Source organism: Poecilia reticulata, chromosome 13, assembly GCF_904066995.2.
Source record: "Poecilia reticulata chromosome 13, P_reticulata-male-v2, whole genome shotgun sequence".
Lineage (NCBI taxonomy): Eukaryota > Metazoa > Chordata > Actinopteri > Cyprinodontiformes > Poeciliidae > Poecilia > Poecilia reticulata.
Genome location: NC_088842.1, coordinates 9,864,225 through 9,890,261, shown reverse-complemented (window position 1 = coordinate 9,890,261; position 26,037 = coordinate 9,864,225). Strand labels below are relative to the sequence as shown.

General features: G+C 40.1%; 1 protein-coding gene across 1 annotated transcript; it reads right to left on the bottom strand.

Moving 5' to 3' along the window:
* Positions 1-10,584: 10,584 nt before the first annotated feature.
* Positions 10,585-25,772, bottom strand: igsf10 (immunoglobulin superfamily, member 10). Its single transcript, XM_008425839.3, has 10 exons — positions 25,369-25,772; positions 24,490-24,771; positions 23,133-23,262; positions 22,248-22,638; positions 19,783-20,535; positions 18,109-19,686; positions 16,384-17,826; positions 14,666-15,569; positions 13,801-14,167; positions 10,585-13,721 (listed from the first exon to the last, which is right to left on the bottom strand). The coding sequence occupies exons 2-10, from the start codon at positions 24,708-24,710 to the stop codon at positions 12,171-12,173; spliced, it is 7,338 nt and encodes a 2,445-aa protein (XP_008424061.2). The 5' UTR covers positions 24,711-24,771; positions 25,369-25,772; the 3' UTR covers positions 10,585-12,170.
* Between the last annotated feature and the right edge of the window lie 265 nt (positions 25,773-26,037).

Sequence of the window (26,037 nt, the reverse complement as noted above, 5' to 3'; positions counted from 1 at the left end):
AGGAGCTCACCAAGCCTCCGAGTTGTGCAATGCGGATGTCTGGATAAGTCTGTGAGGATTTGGATTTTGTGTGTCTTTTCAGTTAATCAAGTCTCTGTGTTGTCCCTTTTACCCCTTGATTTTCCCCAGCCGTCCATCCTTTTCCTTGATTACCTTCCCTGTGTATTTAAACCCACTTGTGTCTCTAGTTCCCTGTCAGATCCCAGTCGTGTCGCTGTGTTACCAGTTGCTACCAGTTGCTACCAGTGTCTGAGCTCCTTGTCTCTGCTCACTTGTGCTGCCTGGATTTTTTTTTTGTACAATTCGTCATTAAACCATCATTTACTCTTCATACCTGGGTCTCACCACCTACAACTACCGTTTCTTGGCAGCAGGATCCAACCAGAAGCAACTATGGTGAGGTTAGGGATAAAGAACATTTATTTTCTAGCCTCCACAGTTTGACCATACAGACAATTTTACACTAACATAAGATTACATTTACACAAGTCCGCTGTCTGGAATATGCCACTAGTTTTGGTTGCTATGTTAAATGGGGGAGGAGCGGAAACATCCCAAAACACCTTGAATCTGCTGTAGTTGTTATGCCAGGCACTGTCATTTTAGCATGTCGTTATTTATTTTTTTGGTAATACTTTATTTGAAGGGGGGTGAATAAGACTGACATGACACTTTCATAAACATGACATAACACCTGTCATGAACATGAATAAGCCTTCATGAATATTTATGACAGTTGTCATAAAGTGTCATTCGGTAAATTATGACACTTTTAATACAAAGTTGACATTATTCAAAATGTCTTTGTTACAACAACTTGATATTAACCAAGAAATCACTACTGATATAAATTTGTCACAAAAGTATTACTGATTGCACTTTAAAAATTAGGTAACTTTGTTATTAAAGGTAAAGTATAATCAGTAATGGTATCTTGGTTAATGTCAAGTTGTCATAACAAAGACATTTTGAATAATGTCAACTTTGTATTAAAAGTGCCATAATTTACCGAATGACGCTTTATGACAACAGTCATAAATATTCATGAAGGCTTATTCATGTTCATGACAGGTGTTATGTCATGTTTATGAAAGTGTCATGACAATCTCATTTAGAAACCAGCAACCCACCTCCGTCTCCCATGAACTAGGTATTGTGTTAAACTGAACAACTTAAGTAGCACACAGAGCACAATGTCATCTGCCAGTGTTTTTGTTGTCGTACCTGTACCTGCGTAGAACAAACTCTGCAGACAGCTTTGGAGGAGATGACTGAGTCTTCAGCTCACTAATTATCTCCCAGAAGGAAGGTGAAGCAACAAGGAGTGGAGGAAGTATGAGAACAGGAAGCAGGGTTGAGGATGAGGGGATGAGGTGGGATGAGGGGATGTCCAGCTGAGGTTAAAAGAGGTTGCGGGTCCAAAGTATGTGACTGAAAATGTCCCAGTTTCTCTCTGTATAAAGCGTCTACCAAAAACAAGCAGCCGACTTGCGGTCATGTGGTTGAGGGACATTCATTTTGGCGCATGCTCTTCAAGGACCACCGATCAAACTGAGCCAAGATTCTCTGAAACCCTCCCGTTGCAACATGGTGTTTCGTCATAACAGTCAAACAATCAAACAATCAGTCGAGTTCGTATCGCACATTTCAGCAAGCAGACAGTTCAAAGTACTTTACTTCATAAAAATGCAAAAAAGTGTTTTTATGCGTGGTCTTCAACAATACTGTAAACACAGAGATGATGGCAGAGAGGAACCAGTTCAAGGAAAGAGGAAATGACCATCGATGAGCTGGAATATCTCTTTTTTATTTCTCCCTATTATCAGAAGCCAAAACAAACAAACAAAAAAGAACAGAAAGTGCTCGCTGTGTGCATCCTCCTGGCCTCAGACCAATGCTCTTAAGATTCCAGCAAAACCGGAATTTCCGCCCAATTGGTTCACCTAAAGAAACTTTAACTTGATAAAAATCTCATCAACAATCAATTAATGATAATTATTGGTTATTACACAAGACACATATTGATGCCGATTTCGATTTCTTACACCATAAACAACAATGTCATACAAACTCTTTGGTTTAAATGTTTGGAGGTTTAACCTTCTCTTTCTTAAATTTGATCTGTGTGGCTCTTTCCAGCAGTTTGGCAACAAACAGCAATCTTTTTTTTTTTTTTTTTTTATAAAAAAGTCAATTACTCATGTCCATTTAAACATATTGAAACTTCCACAAACTGAGTCAGACCTATTAATGTCCACCTAATGTAACCTTACATTTAATAATAATCAAGAAATAAACTAAGTAAGCCAAATTCTACTTCAAATACATAGATGTGTTTTTGACATTTTGGATGAATAGCAGACAAGAGCGACTCTATCACAGATTAAGAACCGGTGCCAGACCATGTTGCCTCTCACTTCTTCTTTTTCTTACTTGACCCATGTCTCTTTCTGCCCTCCATCCTCTGATGAGCCAGCAGGGCGTGTCGCAACTTCCTGCTTTTGTGTCAAGAATGGTGCATATAGAATACATGCATTTCTTAATGAAAGCTTTTAAGTCTTCCAGTGTGTTTGTACAATGTTTGGTGTCGTGGATATGAATGTCAGCTAAACTGTATTAAACTCAATGTGTTGTATCTGGAATCGATTTCCTGTCTGTTCACATTTGTTGTACATCCAGTCATGTTTTCCACAGCTGTGATCTATGCACATCTGCTTCAGATCAGAAGGAAATTAAGTGCACATCATTCAGCAGAGGACTAGCTTCATGTAAATATTCTTCGTAAAATTTCAAATTGTTCAGTTCAGTGTCAGTTTACAGGACTGGGCATTTCTTCCACAGCCAGACAGTGTTGGTGCTCCTGCAACAGCTCAGTAGGGTTGAGAACTGGAGACGGTGTTGACCACTCCATTATAGACAGAATACTGGCTCACTGCTTCTTTAAGTAGGTCTTGAGCTGTTTGAAGCTTTGCTTTGGGTCATTCTCTGGATGTCGGACAGAATTGGCTCCGGTCAATCACTGTCCACACGGTATGGCTGTGGCATTGAGAAGTGGATTTTCACTTTTACCCTGCGCAAATCTCCCACTTCACCAGCACCAAAGCATCTCCAGACCATCATGTTTCCTCCTCAATGCAGCGTCAAGCACTCCTCTTGTATATTTTTCATTTCTTCTGTGTCTCAAAAGATGCCTTCTTTGTGATCCAAACACCTCAAACTTAGATTCACCTGTCCACAACATCTTTCTCCAATCTTCTTCCATCCAGTGTTTGTGCTTTTTTTGGCCCATCTTTATTCTTACCTTTTGTTGATGAGTCCTCCTTGCCTGTTTTTACTCTTTCATATAGCAGGGTTTTTTTTCAATCAACTCCCTTTGCATGCAGTTTGATCTAGTATATCATTAATATACTAGATAAGAGTTAGTTGGGACCCTTTTATCCCAACTGACTCTTATCTTCATCTTTATTTTTTACATACGTTCAAAAATTGCAAGATGAACTCAGAGAGTTGGGGGAGAAAACATGCCACGGTCATCATCTTGTTTCTGTCGTTCCAATTTGCATTAATCATTTTTTAGACCAAAGCATAAGCAAATGATATGCGGATGCTCAGCTTCAGACATATGGGATATTTCATTTGGTGTAATGTTTTCAAACACCTTAGACAGTAACAAAGCAAATAAATTAAACTGATCTGCCTTCGTTTTCCATTTTAAAGGTGTTAAGTGTTCCACTGGCACACATGCTTTCTTTCACAATGTTTGTTCATTGATTGTTCCATCTCTCATGTCACCCCTCGACCTTCAGGTGCTACAGGTCCAGTTGCCGCTCGCAGAGTCCAAATAATTACACGGTGGGCAGAATGAAATCTGCTCTCCATTGAGACTCACCTTTAGCAGTCCTTTCAGAATCCATTTGTGATTCAAGTTCAGGCAGAAGCAACAAAGCGAGATGCCTTTTGCTTGAGAGAAAACATAAAACCAGCAAGAATTACAGCATAAGACCGACGAGGCTGGCTGACGGAGACCCAGTGTGATGCTAAACCGTGACCCCTGACCCCTGACCCCTGACCCCTTCTTGACAGGCAGAGACCGTCGATCTTTTTCTCAGGTTAACTGGCAAAAAACGCAGCAGTGAAACTTCTTTTCACATAAAGAAGAAGGAAAAACAATCACGGTGGCCCACGGTTGTGATTTGTTTGCGACTCTCTACGTGTCTAAGTTTATGTGTATACATTTCCTCTGGCAGCTGTTCAAATTTCTTTCTCCATGCACAATTAAAATGTGGAGGCCAAGCTTTGTTTTGACAGTGTAAGGTTTCTTTAGCTACTGCTGCTGCTGGTATTCCAGTGTAGGCATCCGGACGTCTGCTTTCCATATGGATCCATGCCGACAAATCCGTGGCGAGTCATACGGAGCAAAGGTTTTGTACAAAAGGTGGGAGGTTTTTTCTGTTTTTTATTTAACTTTTTTTTCACCAAGAAAATTCCAAAAGAGATTGAAAAGCTCTGTTGCGAGAAAACCCCGGCCAAGACTAGCAGCAGAACACAGATTACAGAACATTCACAGTAAAAACGGGAGAAGTTAACGGCGTCATAAATAAATTAAAAGTTTTTTTCACTTCAAACCTCTACAGATGGATGATTCTTTCTTAAAATCAGAACGAACAGCCTAAAGAAAATGGAAAAGCTTTCTTTCCAAGTTCAGTTCGACCTTTAGGCACCGAAAGTAAAAAATAATTCAAAATCTTGCTCTAGTGCACCATCTAGTGTTAATTATCAAGAAGAATTTCAGGGTACGGTCAGTAGCAGCTGCTAGTGTTATTCTTGTGGGCTCCATATTAGTTCTCCAATGTCTGACTTAAGAACATTCCTTCCTCTCTTATTGGTCTCACGTGTCCACTGCGGGTGTGTTGACTCTCTGGATCAAAACGGGATAAGCGCACACAGACGCACACAGACGCACACAGACGCATCAGGGGATCCAACTGCTCCTGGACTTTGGCGTATTTTGGCAAACAACCTTATTGATTCCGAACTTCCTCCAGGTTGCTGCTGACAAAAAGATGTTTTCCTGGCAACAGCTTTTTTTTAGCAGAACTCAAGTCCGATGTCTGCAAAACGCATCAGAGAATGACCACTGCTGTACTTCTCAAATGCAGTCATTCCCTATTTCTCCGGTATTCAGCAACCAAAGTAGATCAATTGATGAAAGTGCATTTGTTTTTAGCGTCTACTACTGTGATTTATTTAGTGTTCTGAATACAATTTTATGTATTGTCTTGGTCTCTCAAGTTTTTCTGAGCTTTATCAATCAGTCAATCAAGTTTATTTGTATCACATTTCAGCAACAAGTCAGCTTAAAGTGCTTTACATAATAAAAACACAAAAATACAAAGTTACAGAACACACAATCTACATACATCAGTGAGGTAAAATGGAAAGTGTTGAGGAAAAATGACTATTTTTAGTGTTTAACACAGTTTAAACCTTTTAGAACAAATTTCTTAATTTTGAACAGGTTGCTGTTAGTGATTTGAAACTGAAACTATTGCTGGGTAAGTATTGAATAGAGATCTGCAGGAGAGCTTCTGCTCAGACCCCTGGGGTCTTATCATTAAAGACAGGAGGTCATAAATTAACATATGCAGGAAGGTGGAGGACAGTATCACTTGAATTACTGTGAGAAAAGGAACTTTGGTCGGTTCACGTAACCAGGATGAGAAGTCTTCCAAAACTAACATCTGACATGGTGCAAAAACTGAATATAACATAAAATGTTTCAAATCACTAACAGAAACCTGTTTAAAAAGAAGAAGTTTGTTCTAAAAGGTTTAAACTGTGTTAAACACTAAAAATAGTCATTTTTCCTCAACAAAAGCTAAGCAGGAACTGTATTATACTAATGCTGTCATGCAAAATAATATTTATTTGTGAATGAAACCAAGACAAACTGACCATGCTGTGTGGATGCATTTCTTTAACTAGGACATGGAAGCTTGATTAAAGTATGACTGGAGCTAAATACAAGGCAGTCCTTGGGGAAAAAAAACATGTTAGATGTAAATAAATTCAGATTGGGACAAAGTTTGACATTCTATCAGGATGTGCACAAACATCAATTCAGAACAACAGTGAAGAAGTTCATATTGTCACAATTGGTGAAGGCGGAGGCGGCAATTAACGAAGAGCCAAAATGGGAAATGGCACAAGTGAGCAAAATTCATAGACACAGGCCAAAAATGCATGAAAAGAGATGATGTTCAAAAATACATGCAAATGTATGAAAGTAAATATGTGCCATCAGAATTTGAATAAAAAATGCATCTGAAACTTGAATGTTGTATATTTGTGCTTACTTTTTCAATAAAAAAAGAATTCAGTGTCATTATTTGTACATGTTTACAATTTTCATCCATCCATCCATCCATCCATCCATTTTAATCACACAGAATTCCTATGAAAGACAAGAACTTTTGAGTTTAGGGTTGAGAAAATAATATAGAGAGCTGTGCCAAGAAAACTGGAAAACAGCAGGACAACAGCACTCTTTGAGGCCCGGCCTGTTTGAGATACCGGGCATATTTGACACGGCGGCGATGTGTGCTCGGCTCAGACCTGTGTGCAAACAGCGAGCAGCTGAAAGGCCAAGGGACTGTTCACAAGGCGTTACATCAACAACTAGTGTCAGAAAATCCCGGAGAAGTCATCCGGAGCAAAGGATTAAAGCAACAAATAAAGTTTGCAGATCCTAAAAGGTTTTCTGAAGCCAGCAAGATTTTTTAAAAAGAAGTTTGAGTTTCGTAAACATTTGCTCTTTTTCATGGGTGAGTGTCTGACTGACACGAAGGCAGCAGATTACATTTTGTAATTGTTGTTTTTAAACAAAGCATTAGGAAACGCATCATTTACCGTTCAGTAGTAATGGCCAATCTGTAGAGGTCGGGTTTTTCCTGTGATCTCATCTTACTAACATCTATGAGAGGCAGACAAGCCACAGCAGGTGATTCAAATGATGTCATGCAATACGGCTGAAATAAAACCAAGCCTGTTAAACTCCTTAAACGCTCAGTAAAATTACTTTGTTTACTAGGTTTCTTGGAAACTGGTAGCGTTTCCTCTTGTGTTTTTGATTTCCATATGTAAATCTTACAAAATGAATAGTTTGCCACAGTCTCTGGTTTGCAGTTACAGAAGAGAGTTTGTTTTTTTGACTGAACCCTCGATGCCATCTGTTGGTTACATGCAAGGATAACATGCAACATGCATGGATGTAAGTAAAAATGTTGAGACAACTACGGGTTCTACTGTGATCTGAAAATTTAAGAAGCGCTGTTTACTAGAACTGGAGAATGCATTTGCACAGAACCCTCCAAAAACAAAAGTCCTGGGGTGCTGTCCCATCTTATTTATAGGTGTTCACTGTTTCCTCAGCTGTGTCTGTCAACTCTTACAGCTTGCATCTAAATTACAGGCTGGATTTACAGCAAAGTGCAAAATGAGATGTTGTTTCCAGAAACATGGAAGGACCTCTGCCTGGAAGCAAAGCCTCGCCAAAGGAACGACATTTGCCAACATAATCCGTTTTAACAACAGTTTGTGTTGTACAAAGTTTTGGTTCTATTGACATTCCCAGCGTATAAATGGCAGTGTGTGTTGAAAGTCGAGCAACTAAGCCACACCTGGAGATACCGCAATAAAAAGTTGCCATGCATTAATAGTTTACTTTTCTCTTGTTGTTTGGCGCTGATTACTAGAGTTTTAATTCTTTCCTCATGCGCCCCACCTGATACGTTTTTTAGATAAAGCTGAGAGTTGTTGCAGAATAATAACATGACGGCTTCGGCTCATTGAGAAGGTTTTCATAGATGTGAAGCGCAACAATTAGGAGGTACTTTGATGTTTTCAGTAGAGTGCCTAAGTGAGTGAAGTGACCCTAATGAGATATACAAACACCAAGCTCTACCAGTCCACCTGGAAAATGTTTGGGAACCAAAGACCACATCTGCACCCAATCAAACCGAAGGACCCCCTGCTGAAGTACTTCCACTGTCCCTAGGGTTGGGAACGGGCTACGTAGAAAGTATTTTTGCACTAAAATGCAAATACCATTGACTGCAACACATAAACTCGCAGTGTGTTTTAGGATTTTATTACATGTGATACTTGCCACTTTCACTTTCTGAAAAAAACATTGAGTTTACAGCTAAAGTTAGATGAGTTACGACCGTGATGTTTTACTATAGTTCCGATGTGAAATGGTTTCTGACACTTCGCGCTCAACGGTCCAAATCTGGTTTCTAGATTTAGTCAAGGAATGCAATGGAAGGCCTTCTAACAAGCTTGCTTCCAACTTACGAGTAAAAGAAAAGGCACTTTATGTTTATATTTGGTTGCTTGTCATTGTAGGTGGCTCTATTGTTTTTACAGTGGAGCTCAATGGACGCTTGTCACCATCGCTATTTGTGCCTCAAAAAGATTGTTTCTTTCTTCACACAGAGAAATAAGTGACATAAACCGAAAGCACAACCCAACTATTTCATATAAGAACAAGTTAGGTTAAAGTTTACAGATACCTCGAGGCAGAATAACCCAAAGTGGAAAAAAATACCTTCAGTGAGCTGACTTAACCTTGGTCCCAGTTAATTTATTTTCCAGAACATTGTTATTTTCCTTATTTCCTTGTTTTTGTTATTGTTTTAGAATTCCATTTTTAAAAAGTAAATGCATTATTTAATCTACAAAGTATGTAAATATATGTTTGTGTAAAATGTTCTTTATTTGCCACACTCTTATTATTTTATAAGAGTGTGTAAAAATGAGATGGCCCATGTTTCATATGAGCGTTTGCGAAATAAAAGCAGCTCTTCACATATGAGCTTAAAATTCACGTCATTTTAACAGTGTCGCGCTGGACTCGTTCAGTCTGACACACATGGCATTATGAATATCTTGTCACAGTGTTCAGTAATGCAGTTTTACATGTAGAGTTTTACATCCATGAAAGCAGCTACTTCCAAACAATCGACGAGTGCCGTGTGCATATCCCACGAGCCTTTGCCGACAAGTAAGATGTTATCCCCTGTGGTTCCAGCAGAAAGATCAAGAAACCTGAACGGTAGATGTAGACCGACAGCCCTGACCTTGAAGAGAGGTGCAAGAGATTGCTGTTCCTCGTAGCTGGAAGTCGGAGGTGTGGATTCTGCACCGTTAGTGAGAAATTCCAGCAGCATCGCTGTTACAGACACAAAAGCATTTCCTTCGTAGAGTTAATATATGTGTGATATTTGTGTATTCAACAAGCTGAGAGTGACGGAAAGAATCTTTAATATCATAAACATATGTAACTATCTTCATGATTTCTGCAACAAAAAAAAAAAAAAAGAAGAAAGCTTTCATTGTGTCCTGCAGGGAACGTCAGCTTGAGGCTTTAAAGAAAAAGGGCATCCTGTAAAGCTAACAGAAGAGTAGTGTCTGAAAACCACTGCTGGCGAGCTCCCACCGTCTAAAGATATTAGTTTCCAGCTTCGCACAGCCAGAGTTTTATTTCATGTATGGAATTCGTCCCACAAACCAAAAGTATGTCTCACTCTATTGTGGTCTTCCTTGTCTATCCAGTCAAAAATTTTTCACTTCCTTTCCTCTGTCTGTCTGCAGGTACTTTTCTGCTCTAAAAAGTCAATTGTAACCCTATTATAAATATTCCCTGTTGATTAGAGCAGTAGTCGGGTATATCAGTTACTAATCAAATGATTTGGCAAAAGGTTAAAGGAGAAACCTGATTTCAAAACCTGGTCTGAGTGTAGAGAAGGGGTGTAACAGTAATGTAAATAACATTTGCCAACAATTCAAATTGCTGAAAATTTGAAACAAAGATGTACTGGTGAAGTTAGACTGAAACTAGTGTAACCTAGATGCAAAATGCTAGTGTGTGTAGTAGAAAGTAAATGTCTTTAAAACAACAAGTCCACACTGAATAATACATAAACCTTTGTCCTCTGGATTTCTCTTTCGAGTTGGTGAAATGCTGCAAGAGATGCAGACATGAACATATTAATTTAGACAGGGAGCTAAAAAGCATTAAGATCCAGCAACAAAAATTACTTGGGGACTTTGATCTAAGTTGAGCATAAATGTATATTACACTTTTTAGACAATTTTATTTGCTTAAATAAATTATTTTAAAAATCATTTCTAAGTTTCCTTCTCCTCACAAAAAGTGAACGTTCAGTCTCTGCTTCTGTTATGAAAAATGTAATTTGCATGTGCTACATGTTTTCCTAAAACATCAAGGAGAGTTTGCACTTTAACCTTCCAGCTTATGTCAAGTTAGTAAGCCAAGAGGTAATAAAATGAAGAATAACAAGCTTACTTTGCGTTTTTGGGATAGCTTTCCAATAATATCGGAGGCTCTTTGAAGTACATTACACATTCTTGTCTAAAGTTCTCATAAATATTCAAAATAGAGAACATCCCGTCTTAGGAACTGAAACAGCAGAACTGAAAAAATAAACTAGCGCCATCCATGAAGGTCCCATTTTGTGAATAATAAACTCTTTTCAGCAAAGTGAATAACAGACTATGTAGTGTGTTAAGAATGATGATTTGGATTTATTATCATTCAACTCATAAATGAAAACACTTTCTGCAAATCTGCATTACAAGGCAATTCCCTCTTTCTCAATATTTGCCTTGGTGATTATGCACTGCTCTCGATTGATTCTAAATTTGAAAAACAAAGTTTTTCCTGACCCCATGAAAACTGATGTATTGGAAAATACATATTTAAAGGGCCAGTACTATGTATTTTCCAGGCATATGGTATCATTTTACAACACAATCAAGAAACTATGTTATCTTCAGTTGGTATGAAAATGCTGCATCAAACATAATTTCAAAGAAATTTGACTTTGCAATTTCAACAACTTGAAATTGGCCTCTGTCTTTTTAAGAAGCTCCTGCTGTTTCTGACCCTCTGCCTTTATAACTTCATAATAACAACAGGAGTGTTGGACTGAGAAATAGTTTGAATGAAAAGCTCAGCAGCTCAGCAGCCTTGCTGGTATAACTGCTGCAGTAATGATAATAATACAAGTAATAGATACACTGCCACATTTCTACATGAACACCTCAAAACAATCATGTACAAATGTTATGACACCTAAATAAAAGGTCTTCCTAATTTTAAACATGTCTATACAACTAATGCTTTTACTTCTTTTATATCTCTTTCATGGTTTGGTTTGCAGAAAGACAGTAAAATCACTATGAAGTTTTACCTACAAAAATAAAGGCTTGTCTTGTGGCTTCCTGTTTACAGAGGAGTTTGGTAAAGGCCTAATTTAACAGCTGGGTAGATAAACATCGATTTCAAAAAGAGACATTGCCTTCATTTAAATATTTTTTTTATTATCTCAGTATTCTAGTTTTAACTTAACAAAATCCACATAAAAGAAAAAACCAGTCATGTTTATCCTTCACTTTATTGTTATGAGATACTTTGAAATGATTAATGATTATTTGAGGCGATAATGTGATTTTTGTTTCTGTTTTGTCTCTTATATTTCAGAAATTAGAAGTTCTTTTTATTCCTATAAAGACAAAAAACACTGACAAAGAATTCTGTTTCGAAAAAGCGGTCTGTCTGCCCTTGCACACGTCTCCAGTGTATGACTTATATATGATTTTATATAATTAAAAGAGCTGTGTAATTCAGAAAATTGCCTTTAGAAGATGTTTTAATGCATACTTTACCTCCTGTCATTTTAATCTGGCAACAAGTAAAACAACGTGTAATGACTGCAGCACTCAGCAGAAATCCCACATTGGAATAAACACAATTTCCAGGCTGAAAAAGGTGGCCCACACAGTAGGAGGGAAATGCAATTCTCATGACCAGTGAAGTTAATTCTAGTTCCATCACTTCCCAAGTTTGACAGGCTTGGTCAACTTAAATCTGCAGCACGCATGAAAGTCCAGACGCTCAGTTTCCACTTATGGCAATGGCAGGCAGGGTTTCCCAATTTCTACAAAAATCCATAAAAATAAAAAAAATCTTTAAATATTTAGTTGTTATTATTTCCAAAGACTCAAAGGAATCCACTGATGATGCAGCACAGGAAACAGGTGTGGCTTGATCTCTCTGTGTTGACATTTAAATGTACTCCCTCCTCTCAAAGTACTAGAACAAATGTGACTTTTGAGTCTGTACCAAGATAGTTTTTGGCTGAGCATTTGTACTGGCCAGAGTTAGAAGAAGATGGCCTCTGGATGACAAGTGTGCCCTGTGGGTGAAGCAGCTCACTACCCGTGGGCCGACCTTGCTCTGCTGTTGAAAGAACTGAATGGTCTGGAAGTTCCCAGGTGACTTCTGGCTTTGGGATTCCAGTTGCAGCGCAATTGAGCTTTAAAGGTGTTCCAGTTATTGCCGTCAGTCTAGGAGGTGGACCCATGGTGATCTGTGGAGGGTAAGCAATCACAAGGACAGGAACGGTAATGAGTGCCTCTCCAGCATTGTTACGAGCCCTGCAGATGTAGTTCCCTTTGTCATGGACAGTAGTGTCACGAACAACCAGAGTGCCATTCTCTAGCAAATGGTACCGACCAAGTGTCTGAGGCTGAGAAAAAGTGTGACCACCAGGAATAGTCCAGTAGACTCTGGGTCGGGGACTCCCATCAGATAGACAGTGAAGGTACAGGGGTTCCCCAGAAATGCTGCGTATGACGCCTTTAGGCCTTGTGAAAATGTACGGCTTCTGTCCAATGTTCAAAATGATTAGTTTCTCTATGTAGCCCACAAAGTTCCGGGCCCCACAGCGATACTTTCCAGAATCTTCTTCACGAGAGCTATGGATGGCTAAAGTCCCATCGTCACCTGGTCTGAGACGAGAGCTGTGCCTGGATCTGCTTGTAATCCGTGTTCCATTAGGCAAAGTCCAAATGATCTCAGGCCGTGGCTGACCATCGGCTGAACAATTCAGAACTGTAGTTTTTCCAATCCGACTCATAATTCGTTCATTAAAGGGGTTCTTGAAGATTGGCCTACGCAGCACACTGGTAACCTCCAGCTGCACGACCATAACTGCCTCTCCTCCGTCACTCCTTGCCAAGCAAATGAACTCTGCACTATCAGAAGGTCGCACATTCCGAATCTCTAGAGTCCCATTATGATGGACATTAATCCTGCTGCCAAAGTATGGTGCTGAAAGAAAGATATTGTCAGGCATAATCCAAGTGACGGTGGGTGTGGGGTCACCTTCAGCCTTGCAGTCCAACAGTTTCCGAGAGTGTTTTATGGCCACGTCTTTGATAACTGTTCTGTTCTGTTGGTAGCCATTGATGACTGGAAGATCCCCATCAATGTCTAACTTATAAATCCTTCGGTTTTCTCCGACAGAGTTGCGAGCCATGCAGACATACTCTCCAGCATCATTAAGTGTCACATCTCGTATACCCAGAGAACCATTGGCGTGGATTAGGTACCGCTCATTTGATGCTGCTATTACATCATTGTTAGATAGCCTCCACAGAATTTTTGGTTTTGGCTCCCCGAAAGGTTCACAGTCAAAGCGAATATTTCCTCCAGGCTTCACCCTGGCGTAGGTTTGGCTAGGCGGACGTATTCGTGGGGCAGCTGTCACCACGGTAATATGTACATGCATCTCATCTTTTCCCACCTGGTTCTCAGCATAGCATGTATAATCCCCCTCCTCAGAAGTACTAACCTAGAGAAATATAAAACGAAATGTTACATATTAGTTTGTGAGTGTTTTGCAGAGATTTGCCATTGATAAAAAGGCATACCTGGTTCAAAAACAGAGTTCCATTTTCAAACAACGTATATCGACGTGCTCGTCCTCCTCCATGGCCAGCATCAGCCTGCAAAGCACTGTTGACCATGGTGCCATCCGGTAGGCCCCAAGAGATTTCAGGTTTCGGTGCTCCAGAGGCTTTGCAGTCGACTCTCAAGTCTTTGCCATAGTGAACCTGTTTTTTCCTATTAAACTTAGGCTCTATTTTGGCTGGCTTCATCGACACAGTGACCCTCATAAGCTGAAGAGCATCTCCAATTGGACTTTGTGCCACGCAAAGATAATCTCCAGCATCTTTATCACTTACGGTGTTGACAACGAGGGTTCCATTAACCAGGACCTGAATTCTGCTGCTCATCCTGAAAAAAACCCCATAATAATTAAAATACATAACAGACAATTCATGTCACTGTACTGTCCTAAAACTGTGATTTACAAGATTTAAGTCATTGTATAAACATGAGAAATAATACCAATGTAGTTTTTCACTCGCATATGTCCTGTTTGTCCAATGTTATTACCTGGGTGTAACTAAAGAGCAAATACCAATCAAATTTTTACATTTGGACTATATGAACAATACTTGGAGAGAACAAACCAAGTGCTAGCATTGTGTTGAAAAGGATAAATGGTTCTCTTTTAAAATCACAACAAAAACTTCAATCTGTAAAGAAAGACAGATAGCATTAATTTGGCTTAAAACTGTCATTACAGGACAAATGCTGCTCCTCAAGGTGTTTCTTTGACAAATTGCAATGCAGCTCTAATCTATATATTTGCTGGAAATGTCTTTACATATCACGGCTATGCTAATCTAAATGGCATTGCTTTTTCTTTTTCTTCTTTTTTTTTTTTACCTGCGCCACTGGTCAACAACAGCTTTTGACGGAAGCCTCCAGAGGATCTTTGGTTTAGGTTCTCCTGTTGCTGAACAGTTGAGCCTTAACTGATCCCCAAAAGACAGCTCTGTCGTGTTTTCAGACGTCTCCACTATCTCAGGTGGATGCTCGCATTTTTCCACTGACAGAGTTACTACTCTTCGCTCTGAACCAGTGGAGCTGGTAGCAATGCATTCATATTTTCCATCATCTTCTGGATTCACGTCTTTTATGAAAAGGGTCCCATTCGCAAGCACCGATATCCTTTTTTCACTCATACGTTGATGAGATCTGACCACTGATCCATCATGGAGGACCCAGTGAATGCTGGGATTTGGAGTGCCGTAGCTGCTGCAAGGGAGCCACAGGTTTTGTCTCCACCTGACTGTCAGCTGCTGCCGTTTTTGCTCGACAATACCTGGGGGTGCCGCAACCACCTGCAGTCGTACAGTAGCCGTATCTGCTCCTGCTGGATTACTGGCAATACATTTGTAATATCCCCTATCATAAACAGACACATGGTCTATAATCAGGGTCCCCTCAGACGACACCAGTACCCTTCCTCTCTCCGTATTTTCACCCCTAACTTGGGTCCTGTTTGCCAAGATCCAAGAAATCATAGGTAACGGTCGGCCTTCAGCTTTGCATTTCATTTCCACTCTGTCTCCTGTGTGAAATTTAATTTCTCTCATTTTTGGCTCAAGGATCCGTGAGGGGTAGGCTACCACAGAGAGGGTGACAAGAAGTTTGTCTGATCCATGATCATTCTCAGCGAGACAAAGGTACTGGCCACGGTCCTTAACGTTGGCATTTTGGATGGTTAGGGTTCCGTTGCTCAGCACTTCAAACCTGCCCGTTTTTTCACTGATGGAAACAGTGTTTCCTAAGACACACACAAATAAATATTCAAGTGGAAAAAAAAAATCAAAACCAGTCAAGGACAAAAAAATAATAGACCAAAAATTAAAAATTTGTAATCTACGAAAACAAAAAATCTGAGACAGTGTTCAATCTCAATCATCCAATGGCAGGACTGTTGCTCCATATGTTTTAGATGTTTTTGTCATTTAGCACAACTGACTCAAGTAAATCCTTTAAGACAAGGTCTCTGCAGAACCTACTGATATGCTAAGTACGTGAAACAGCTCTCTGAATATGCAAAGCATTTGGAAGGTGTGCAAGACACAACCCTTCAGTACCTACTCTGTTACCTGCCATAAATCAAATTCATAACAAATACCTGCAGATACAGAAAAGATCAACATTAATTATGTTCCAGAAATATTTAGATTCATAGTTCTATTAATTTAACCAATAAGTTTATTTCTAGTTGCATTTGCATTTTGCATTAGTTACATTTTAGTATTTTTTTTTAACAATTTGTTTAACAGTTGTATGTCAAAAATGATTTATGTTCTTTTCAATAATTCATGGAAACATTTTCATTAAAATTACAGGATTTACAGAAGAACTACAGAAGAAACAAGCTGGTCAAAATAAAATAAATAAAATTATTTAAATCTAAATCTGCCAGGAGGAATGGATGATTTTGAGCTTAAAACTACATCTTAAGAAAAGCATGTCATACTCAAAAGCCATTAAACATAATTATGTTTTCCAAAAAAAAAGCAACAACTAAAGATGCGAGCTTTTAATCTTCGTTTTTAGCTACAGATTTATAAAAACTGTGAAAGTACCTGTGAACGAGGAGAAGTGTTTCCAGGTTACCACCGGAGGCGGGTTTCCCACAGCCTTACAAGGGAGGAAAGCATCTGAATTAGACAAAACAGTAAAGCTTGCTGCATTTCCTCCAACTATCCTTGGTTTGCTCCTCATGGGTTTTGCTGTGGGGTTTAGTGGAACAGTTCTGGCAGTGGTAGCTTCATTGTCCATGAGATGATTACGAGCACCAGGGACAGAGTTATAAGGTACTTTTTTATCTTTAAAAGGCACATCATAATCTTCCTCTGATGTAAATGTAGTCATTGTGTCAAGACCTTTCTCTGCTTTTCCCTTTGCATTGCTGCTGTTTTCTATATTTTCAATTGTCCTGTGTGGTGACTGGTGAGAAGTCCCACCATTATTTCTCTGTATCGGAGGCCTGACATTGCTGACTCTGTTCTGAACAGCTACATAAGGTTGCTTTGTGGTCCTGGGCATCATTGTAGTTGTATGGTGAAGGTTTGAAATTGTGTAAGTGGGACTGTAAGATGAAACAGATTGTGTGGTTTTGTCGTTCGCATTTTTCTTAGTTGTAACCTCAGCGGTCGAAACCACATTTGTCTTAGAAATGACTTTAGTAAATTTCGGTCTCTTGAAAAGCCTCCTTCCCCCTAAAGGCTTCTTTCTTCTTCCCTGTTGTCTTCTTCTTCCACCAAAGCTCTGGTTGCTTGCAAGTTGATCTGAAGAATCTCCAGATCCTGATGTTAATACTCTATCAGGACTGTCAACTGAACGTTGATCGACAGTCGGAGGAGCAGGAAGAGTTTGTATTTGTGTTGGTGTTTGAGCTGTGTCCAAAGACCCGGAATGATCAAATACACTTGTTTTAGTTGGGTAATATTCAGTTCTAAGTGTTGTAAACTCAGAATCTCCAGATGTTAAAGCTTCGTCATCATCTAATGAGCTCTCTTTGCTTTTGGATGGTGACAGAGTCCAAAGGATGCCTTGTGGGGTTGTCATAGTTGTAGTCTCATCAGTAGGGAGTGTAGCAACAGATGTAGTCTGAACTGTAGTTTTTTGTTGAACGAATGGTTTCTTTAATTTACCCAGCAGTTTTACCCTTTCACTGCTTTCAAACAGTCTGTTCCATGGTATCTTTCCATGGATGACATTAGATTTAGTTGCGGTACTTTTTGTGGCGCTAATTTCCTGTTCTTCTTTTGGGGTAGGAAAAGGACCGATTGTTGAATCAATTTCCGGGGCCTCGGCAGATGTTAAGTACTCTGAGGAAGCCTCTGATCCGGACTGAGCGTGGATAACAGGGGTATTTGCATTGTAGTGATTTGTGGCAAAAGTTGAAGCTTTTTGTGTAGAGGCAGGCCTTTCTCTTTTGCTTAAAAATGAATTGGAGGGAAGTGTCGGAGTGACGGGCCGAGCATTAGTCGTCCCCGTCTTCCTGTTTTCGTCGCAGTCACAATCTAAGGAAAGATTGAAAGAGTGTAGATAAGTGAGTGGAAATTGTATTTTCTCAAAAACGGAGTAGGTACACATTTTTAATGAGAGAAGATGAAAAGGTGAAGAGAACTTTTAGGCAATGAGATAAGATAGAAAGTCTGGAAACACAGCCGTTTTTGCATTCAATATATATACATTCTTGATTGAACCTTTTTCACACTTTATTAGACTGCAGAATCCTGCCTAAAGTCAACATTGCAAAAAAAAAATCAAATAAACTGCTGACAACAGCTGAACAGTCTTACCTGTGGTATTTTCTTCCTTCTTGACAGTCGGATGCTTAAATCGATTGATAAAAGACTGCATGTCAGTGATCCTGTTGGGTTTAATTAACCTCCTCCGACCATGCAGGATCCTCCTGCCGCCTTTTCCTCTGATGCTCTTGTGTGGAATTATCTTGATCTGTTGCTTGGAGATGATGGTGGAGCCGGCAGGCAGTTGCGGGGACTTGAGTGTTTGTGTCGTGTGGAAGGTGATTATATCTTTTTCTCTCTCTGTGGTAGTAATTGCTGTAAAAGTCATTTGGCTCTTTGGGTCTGTGTGAAGGATGAGCTCCACTGGGTCTGGATCATCCATTACCGGAGTAACGTTGGGGTCTGTAGTCAGGGCGAATGCCGCCCCTGTGGATGTTTCCATCTCCGCAGTTGGTTGTTCCAAAACGCTGAGGTGAGTTACTTGTGCATCATCTCTCCCACTAAGCTGTAAGGTGACAGGGTTCAGATCTGCAGGTGGCATACTGGTTCTTTCCAGTGGGTAAAAGTCTGTCAACTGAAACTGACTTGGTAAATGTGTGAATACAGGCTTTATTGGTTTATATGTTTCCGCAGTTTCTGTGGTTGGTTTCACTTTCCGTGGGGCAACAGCTTCTTTATAACCCCCACCAGAACCAGTTTCCTCCTCAGCAATATAAACCATGTGTGGATTTTTAGTTTTGACACTCTTGTTTACTGTGCCAGTCTTTACTTTTGATCCATCTTGAGCTTTTTCCATTAATTCCGCAAACTTCTGTGGGTCAACCTTCCTGGAAGCTTGAGGAAACACCCTGCTACTCCAGATGCGTCTGTTGTGAGCTGCTCCCCTCCTTCTTTGTCCCATCCTTCCTCTCCCCTGTAGTCGCAGTCTAGGGTAGGACCGATCTGAAGTGACAGTCCTGGATTCCTGACTCGTTTTTTCTGAAGGAGCAGAAAAAGCATTCTCTTCAAGTGTGACTGTATGATCTTCCAAACTGGATTCCATCTTGGAGTCCATCGCCATTCCCGATCCTTCACTTTTCAAATCCATCATGCCCTCAGACCTTTCTTCAGATAGTGTCACCTGAGACACGAGTAAATCAATTCCCAGGTGATTAGCAACCAAGCACCTGTAAAATCCTCGGTCCCTGGCTGTGAGGCCTTCAATCAGAAGTGTGCCATTCTCGTACACCTTTCTGTTTGCTTGAGACTTGTCGAGCACCGAGTGGTCAGGGAGAATCCATGAAACCGAGCCGCTGGGGCTCCCAGTGGAGCTACAATCAAGCCTAAGATTATCATCAATTGACTTCGACAGCTGAAGACCATTAACCTCAGCCTCCTCCACGTCGGGAGAAAGAACAGTGACCCGAAACGTGAGGACATCCGCGTCCAAGTAGTTGGTGGCAATGCACCGGTACAGACCAGTGTCAGAGGCGTCTGCTCCCCGAAGAGTTAGCACCCCATCAACAGAGATCACGATCCTTCTGTCCTCACTGTAAAACGGAGCCCGGACTTTACTTCCATCTGGTAAAATCCACTCCATCAGAGGCTTTGGGTCACCTTGGATATGACAGCTCAACTTTGCCACACCACCTATGTTAATAAAGAGACACATTTTACAGAAGCAAGAACATTTATTCTCAAGAATACAGTAAGACATTCCTAATCTCTCAAAGAAGACGAACCTACCTGCAATCACAACATGCTCAGTCTTGGTTTGATTGTCTCTTTTGATCATGGTCCAGGAATAACGACCTCTTTTTGTAGGCACAGCTTGAAGGTGTAAACTGACAATCGACTGGTACTTAATATGCAAGGTAGAAAAGGTGGTTGTAGTACGGTCGAGCTGGAGGCTGACTTCTCCTTGCATCAGCCATGCCGGAGTTGCTTTAATGTCAGCTTTAACATTTGTTGTAATTCCTTCCTCTCCAGATTTCTCCTGACTGTATCTGTAAATCATTTCAGGTGTTCTGGCCAGCATCGTGCCTCTCTCCAGCCTCACAGGAGACTCACTGTAAGTTGCCAAGATCTGCCAGAGCTGTTGGACGTGTTCATGTTCGACGTTACACACCAAATATGTAGTGATACCGGTGGTGAGCCCCGTCACGACTCCTCCCTCATCCTCCGTTGCGGTTTGTGTCAGGTTTTCAAAGGCAGTAGGCGTCTGAACGGTGCACTTTAGACTGGCATCTTTGTAAGACTGGTCAGTTAGGTTCATCTGTATGGAGCCTAACGGGGCAATAAAGTCCTTGGGGTAAACAGGAATAAAGTCCCCTTCCTCCAGACTTATGTTTTTCTGCTTAAGATGGGATTTAATCCAGGGTTTGGTACAAACAAAGGCATCACGGAGGAGGATAAATACAGGTTGACCGTGGTGAAGGGCAGGAGTTTCACAAACAGGACACAGCTGGCCTTGCCTGTCTTGCTTGCACTTCAGCACACCTGCAAGCAATTATCAAGTGGGTTTTGTTTAGTTGGCTACACAGAGGAAAAGAACATTTACAGTTTACACATCATAGGCTGTCCAAGTCAGAACTTGAAAGTAAAACTTGTGACCCAGAAAAGATTATCATCACGCTGCAAAAAGATGTGAGTTATGAGTTTGCTTTTGCTAAATCCTTTTATCATCCCCGAATGACAGCAAGAACTGCTCAGTTCTATCCTGACTAAAATGTATAATTTACCTTTTCAGTGTTTCTTGTCTTTGGCTTTTTCTGTACCCGAGTATGCTGAAGCAGGCATTTTGCTGGTTTCATTAATGTTTCTAAAAGATTTCTCCCTTTAAAAATGTTTGTTGTTCTGTTCAGGCATAAAATTTAATGCATTTTTATGAAGACTTCAAAAACAAAAAGATTATTAGAAACCAATAAAACCTTGCAAAGTTACTACACCATCTTGGCATTCTTAAATCCAAAAACATCTTCATCTTTACCCCTCTCGCGGTCTTAAGAGACGGGGTCATTTAGACCCCATGTGTTTTTTTTGTTGTTCACTTTGCGCGGTCCAGCCGAGGTCGCCCTGACCCCGTGTGCGCTTTTGATTTTTATTTTCCTTCCCTGCTGTCTGAATGTGGCATTTGCCGCACAGCTCTTGAGTGTAGCGGTAATACAATGGGAGGGTTAAGAGCCAGATTACCTAAAAATCTTTAAAGTGTGGACCAGATATACAAATGACTGATTTGCTTTTTTTTTTCTTATAGCAAGTCAATTATTTTAAAACTGACTTTTCTAAGACAATAACAGTGTTTTGAATATGGAAGATAACTTACATCTGTTACTGCAGTGTCTACTTCTGCTATTTACAGAAGATTGTTTGGTCCAACAGGAGGAATTTTTAACTGGAATATGCCACATAAATTTGTGTCAGTTTATTGGGAAAACAGAAAAAGGATGGAGTGAGCACTTCTCTGCAGAGATTATTGTGGCAGGCATGGAGCTTCCCAAAGGTGAGGGTTGAGAGCATCATGTAGATTCTGAGATTGAGCCACAGCTACAGGACAGAAAGTTCAAGCAGGGAATAAACAGCCAGACAGCCGAGATGATGACAGCTGTTGGAAGTTTATCAGGTGAATTTTTGTTTTCTTTTACAGGATTGGTTTTTTTAGATGTTGAAGGTGTTCTCTATTTTTACAAAATGTTTTTTTTTTTTTTATCAATTAAAATCTGTTCTTCCTGTCTGTTTCCCCTTGATAATTAGTCTCAGCTGTGACTGGTTTTTGTTTGTCCTCTCCAAGTAAAATCCGAGCGTGAAGTGTGAGTGAGAAGTTAGCGTTCTCACAAAATATTTGACCTCTCTAGATAAATCTCCCTTATGAATCTCCAGTTCATTAACTCAAGTTGGAGCTGGAGACTTTACAAATGCTATTTTATTTACTACTACTTTATTTAGTGGAGTGTGTGGTATGGAGACATTATTTCATCATTTCAAATACAACATAATTACGTTTCACTTTCCTACTTTCAAGGCTGCCTTGAGCTCTTTTTTTTTTCTTTTTACAAAATCTCAGTATTGTGACATGGAAATGAATGCAACTATTCTAAAATGCAAGCCCGAACACCACTGAAAAGAAAAATTATACATGATGCCCCTAAGGCCACATGCGGGCTACGTTCACAAAAAAAGGTTCGCAAAGCTGAACACTCTTAAATACTCACCAGAGTTCCCTTGTATCCACTCTGAGAACCACTTCATCTGACAATCGCATCTCCACGGGTTGCCGTGGAGGAAGAGGTTCTCCAACCGACTGCAGCCTAGGAAAATGTCAGCAGGCAGAGCGCTAAGACGATTGTCTGACAAGTGGATGGCTTTCAGTGATGACACTTTGAAAACCTGGCTGTGTCTCAGAGTGATGAATGTGTCTGCGTGGAGCTGCTGGAGCTGGTTGCCCTCCAGCTGGACCAGCTGCAAGTTTGTCAGGCCATAGAAAGCCTCTGGGTTGATAAATTCTATCTGGTTGTGGTCTATGTGGAGTCTCAGCAGACTCTTCAGGCCTTTAAATGTCTCTTTGCGTATTTCCTTGAGTTTATTATGTGACATCTTCAGGACCTGCAACGAACAGGGAGTAGAAACGACGTCTTAGAAATGCCATTGTTGGTCATCCGATTATTTGTCTAGTCTGAAAACGGTCACACAGTTTGTTAGTGGATTTGATTTGCATGGAATATTAATAATAATAATCTAAAAAAAGCATAAATCAAATAGCTTCGTTGGAAAAGTCATGCTGTTGTTAGCATGGTATCTGAAAGGAGCTAAATATTATTTTTCTGGGTCTTTACCTAACAAAGAGATACTATTTTAATCCCTTTATTTAATGCATTACATAAAATTAAATGTCCTTGAAAAAATATGTACCTCATGTAAACACATTCTCTTGTTTCTTATCACTAAGAAACTGTAAACTGTGTGGATGATATATGCTTTCTTATTTATCACATAGAGGAATAATACAACGTAATTTACAAAGGCTTGTGAGGAGGCAATGTTATTTTGACCTTTAAGAACATTTTATGATGGCAATCTGTTAAAGCACATTATTTTACCTGTAGAAACGCGAGATCTCTGAAGGGGCTGTCCTCCATGCTGTGGATAGTGTTGCTGTGCAGCATCAGCATCTGCAGCTTCTCAAGCCTCAAGAAATCGTTTTCTCTCAAGAAAGTTAGACCATTGTACCTGACGGCAAAGAAACTTCAGCTTTAGTTCATAGAGATTGGCATAACGCCCGGGTGGCTGCACGTCTAGTACATGTGTAAATGCCAGCGTACAAATGCACCAGCAGAAGAAGTTGTTCATGTGAGTGGCATGAAAAGAGCGACATTCTGAATGACGAGTTTCAAGGAGGAGCCCTGACACGAATCGACAGCTCGTGTTAAGATAAGTATTGCCTTGGTTGACATGCAGCAACAGGCCGGGCACTTCGCCGTCCTGAGGGTGCGGTCAGCCTTTTCACACCTCTATCAAAATGCTTTTTGGAACACGTATCGGCTTGTCATTGCTGCTGCTAAACACAGCAGCGATGCTAGCCTTGCCATGGCGAAGCAGAAGCACATCCTCTGTCCTGAGAGTGATAAAGTGAAATATCACTCGGATGTAAAAGACGCGGGAAGACTCGTAGCTCGGCCGTGTTGTAGAAAGAATCTTTCACAAACTGAAGACATCTGTGGGCGAGCGCCATAGATGGGGCTTAGTGTTCTTTTCCCAAAGCAAAACAAAAAAAAAACTTGCATCAGTTTCAAATCAAGTGCAGCTTAATGAGTTTTTGCCTTCTCTCTATCAGGCTTCCGTCCTACTTTATAGATGCATGTCTACGAAGTCACACAGTTAAATTCCCCCACCAGGATTCATTTAGCTTTTCAGAAACCTGATAATAAACAGTTTCAAATGAACTGGAGAAGTGTTGAGTCTAAAAGCTGCAGGATTATAGCTTATTGAGGACAGGGCGTGGACACCCCTGCTCTGTATACTTGTTTTCCTTTGAAAAATAAAAATAAAAATATTCCGGTCCTAAAAATACCTCTAACAGCTCTCAGTTATGTGTTGTTTTAAACTGAACTTGTGGGTCAGTAATAATTCTTACCAGTCATAAGAACTATCCAACACATTTGTCGCCATCATAATAACCATCAAGTAGTGTTGGTTGTTTCTTAATTTATGACATATCAGTTAATCAAATAATTAAAAACATCACGCCAGTAGTTACGTAAAATATTGCAGGACAACCTATATTTTAGTTTGAAGCAGTTATCTGTGAATGCAGTAGCTAACAGTAGTTTCTTTTTGTAATGTAAATATTTCTGCCAGCAGTTAAAATTGGAGTAATTTCTTTTCTGATTGCAAACAGCTGTACGACCTGCTGAAAGTTGTGAACAAAAAAATAAAAAAAATAAAAAAAACACATACCCAAGGTTAATTCTTTCCACAGCTGGTGGGAAGTGGTCAGGTACTGCGGTCAGGTACCTGAAGGTGCAGTGCACTTCAGTGGGAATGTGACACACACATGATTTGGGGCAGCCGGCGCACGGCGGCTGCATGGCAGCCAGCAATAACAGAGCCCCCAGTAAGCGCCCCCGTAGGGAGAAAGCACTGCGGTCACACGCGCTCATGGTGCAGCGGGGAGTCATGTGGACGGGGCTTCAGTAAGGAGGATGCCACACTTTGACCTGATCCATTAATGAAATCCACCTGAACGGAGAGAGAGTGAGAGAGAGAGAGAGAGAGGTTTGGCAAGTTCAGGCAAATCTTCCTGAGGGAATGTTGTCGTTATAAATGTATTGAAGTTAAAGCACAGAAAGGAAGAAGTACACCAGCATGGTTAGAAGTCCTACATTTAAAGCTCAAGGCTTAAAATATCATAGCCAAAATGTGAAGAAGAAACTAAAAGGGAATAATAAACACACACACATTGGCATGCTTACCTTTTGATAGCGTATAATGACTTTTCTTAGTATTGGCAAGTGTTGTGCCGCAACATCTTTTTATATTCAGCTCATCATAATATGTTTTGTGTAAAAATTACGAATTCATCACAACTAACTTTAACACTTGTCATCTAGGCTGTAGAGGAGTAAAATTAAAAGAAAGGAAATATCAGAGAATTAATGCTCTAACTAAATATTACAATTATTATGGGAAAATCCAGTTACATCTTATGAAACATTTTGTCTACTAAAGAACAATAGTAAATATTACCAAATAATACAAGCACCTGTTAAAGATAAGATCAACACACGCCACTTAAAGTAAAAAAATAAAAATAAAATAAGCATGCAAAAACCTCACCTCAGTCAAAAGCAGCCGATGAAAACAGACTGGCTGCACATGTGAAGTTGGAGAGTTCCTCCTAAAGCTGGTTAAGGTCCACATTGAGTTGCAGCATTTCTCCAGTCTGCTGTGTAGGAAGAACAAATCTGGTCATTTCTGTGTTTAGCGTCTGCAGCCGAGCTGCTCACTCCGCTCTCCTCCACCCCCAGCAATCTGCTGTAATGGAATCCCAGAGCAACTCCAGCTATGAAACACCGAGGGAGTCGGGTTGCACAAAATACTCTCCATCCGACAGATCTGTAAAAAAAAACACATAAAAACTCAATGAATTATTTCCTAACTCGAGGAACTGCAGAGAATAATTATGAACCGTTGCCAAGACGTTAGAATATTCTTCGTGCGATTAAGTTTTACTTTTAGGTGCAAAATCTCCTCTAAGCAGAAGCAGGGATTTACTCAGGTTTTATCAGATCAGTTCAAAGCATGTGTTGACATTAAATCATCCTACCTTTTTCTTACAGCAAACGGTTCACGATTCAGTCTAATATCCAGGTATAACATCATTAAACATTATTATTTGTTTATTATGGCATTAGAGGCACACTTGTGTTTTATGTGTGTGTGCTCCGGTGGCCAAGCGATGACATTTCATTGCCACTTTCACTAATGTTTCTTGCCAACACCCCC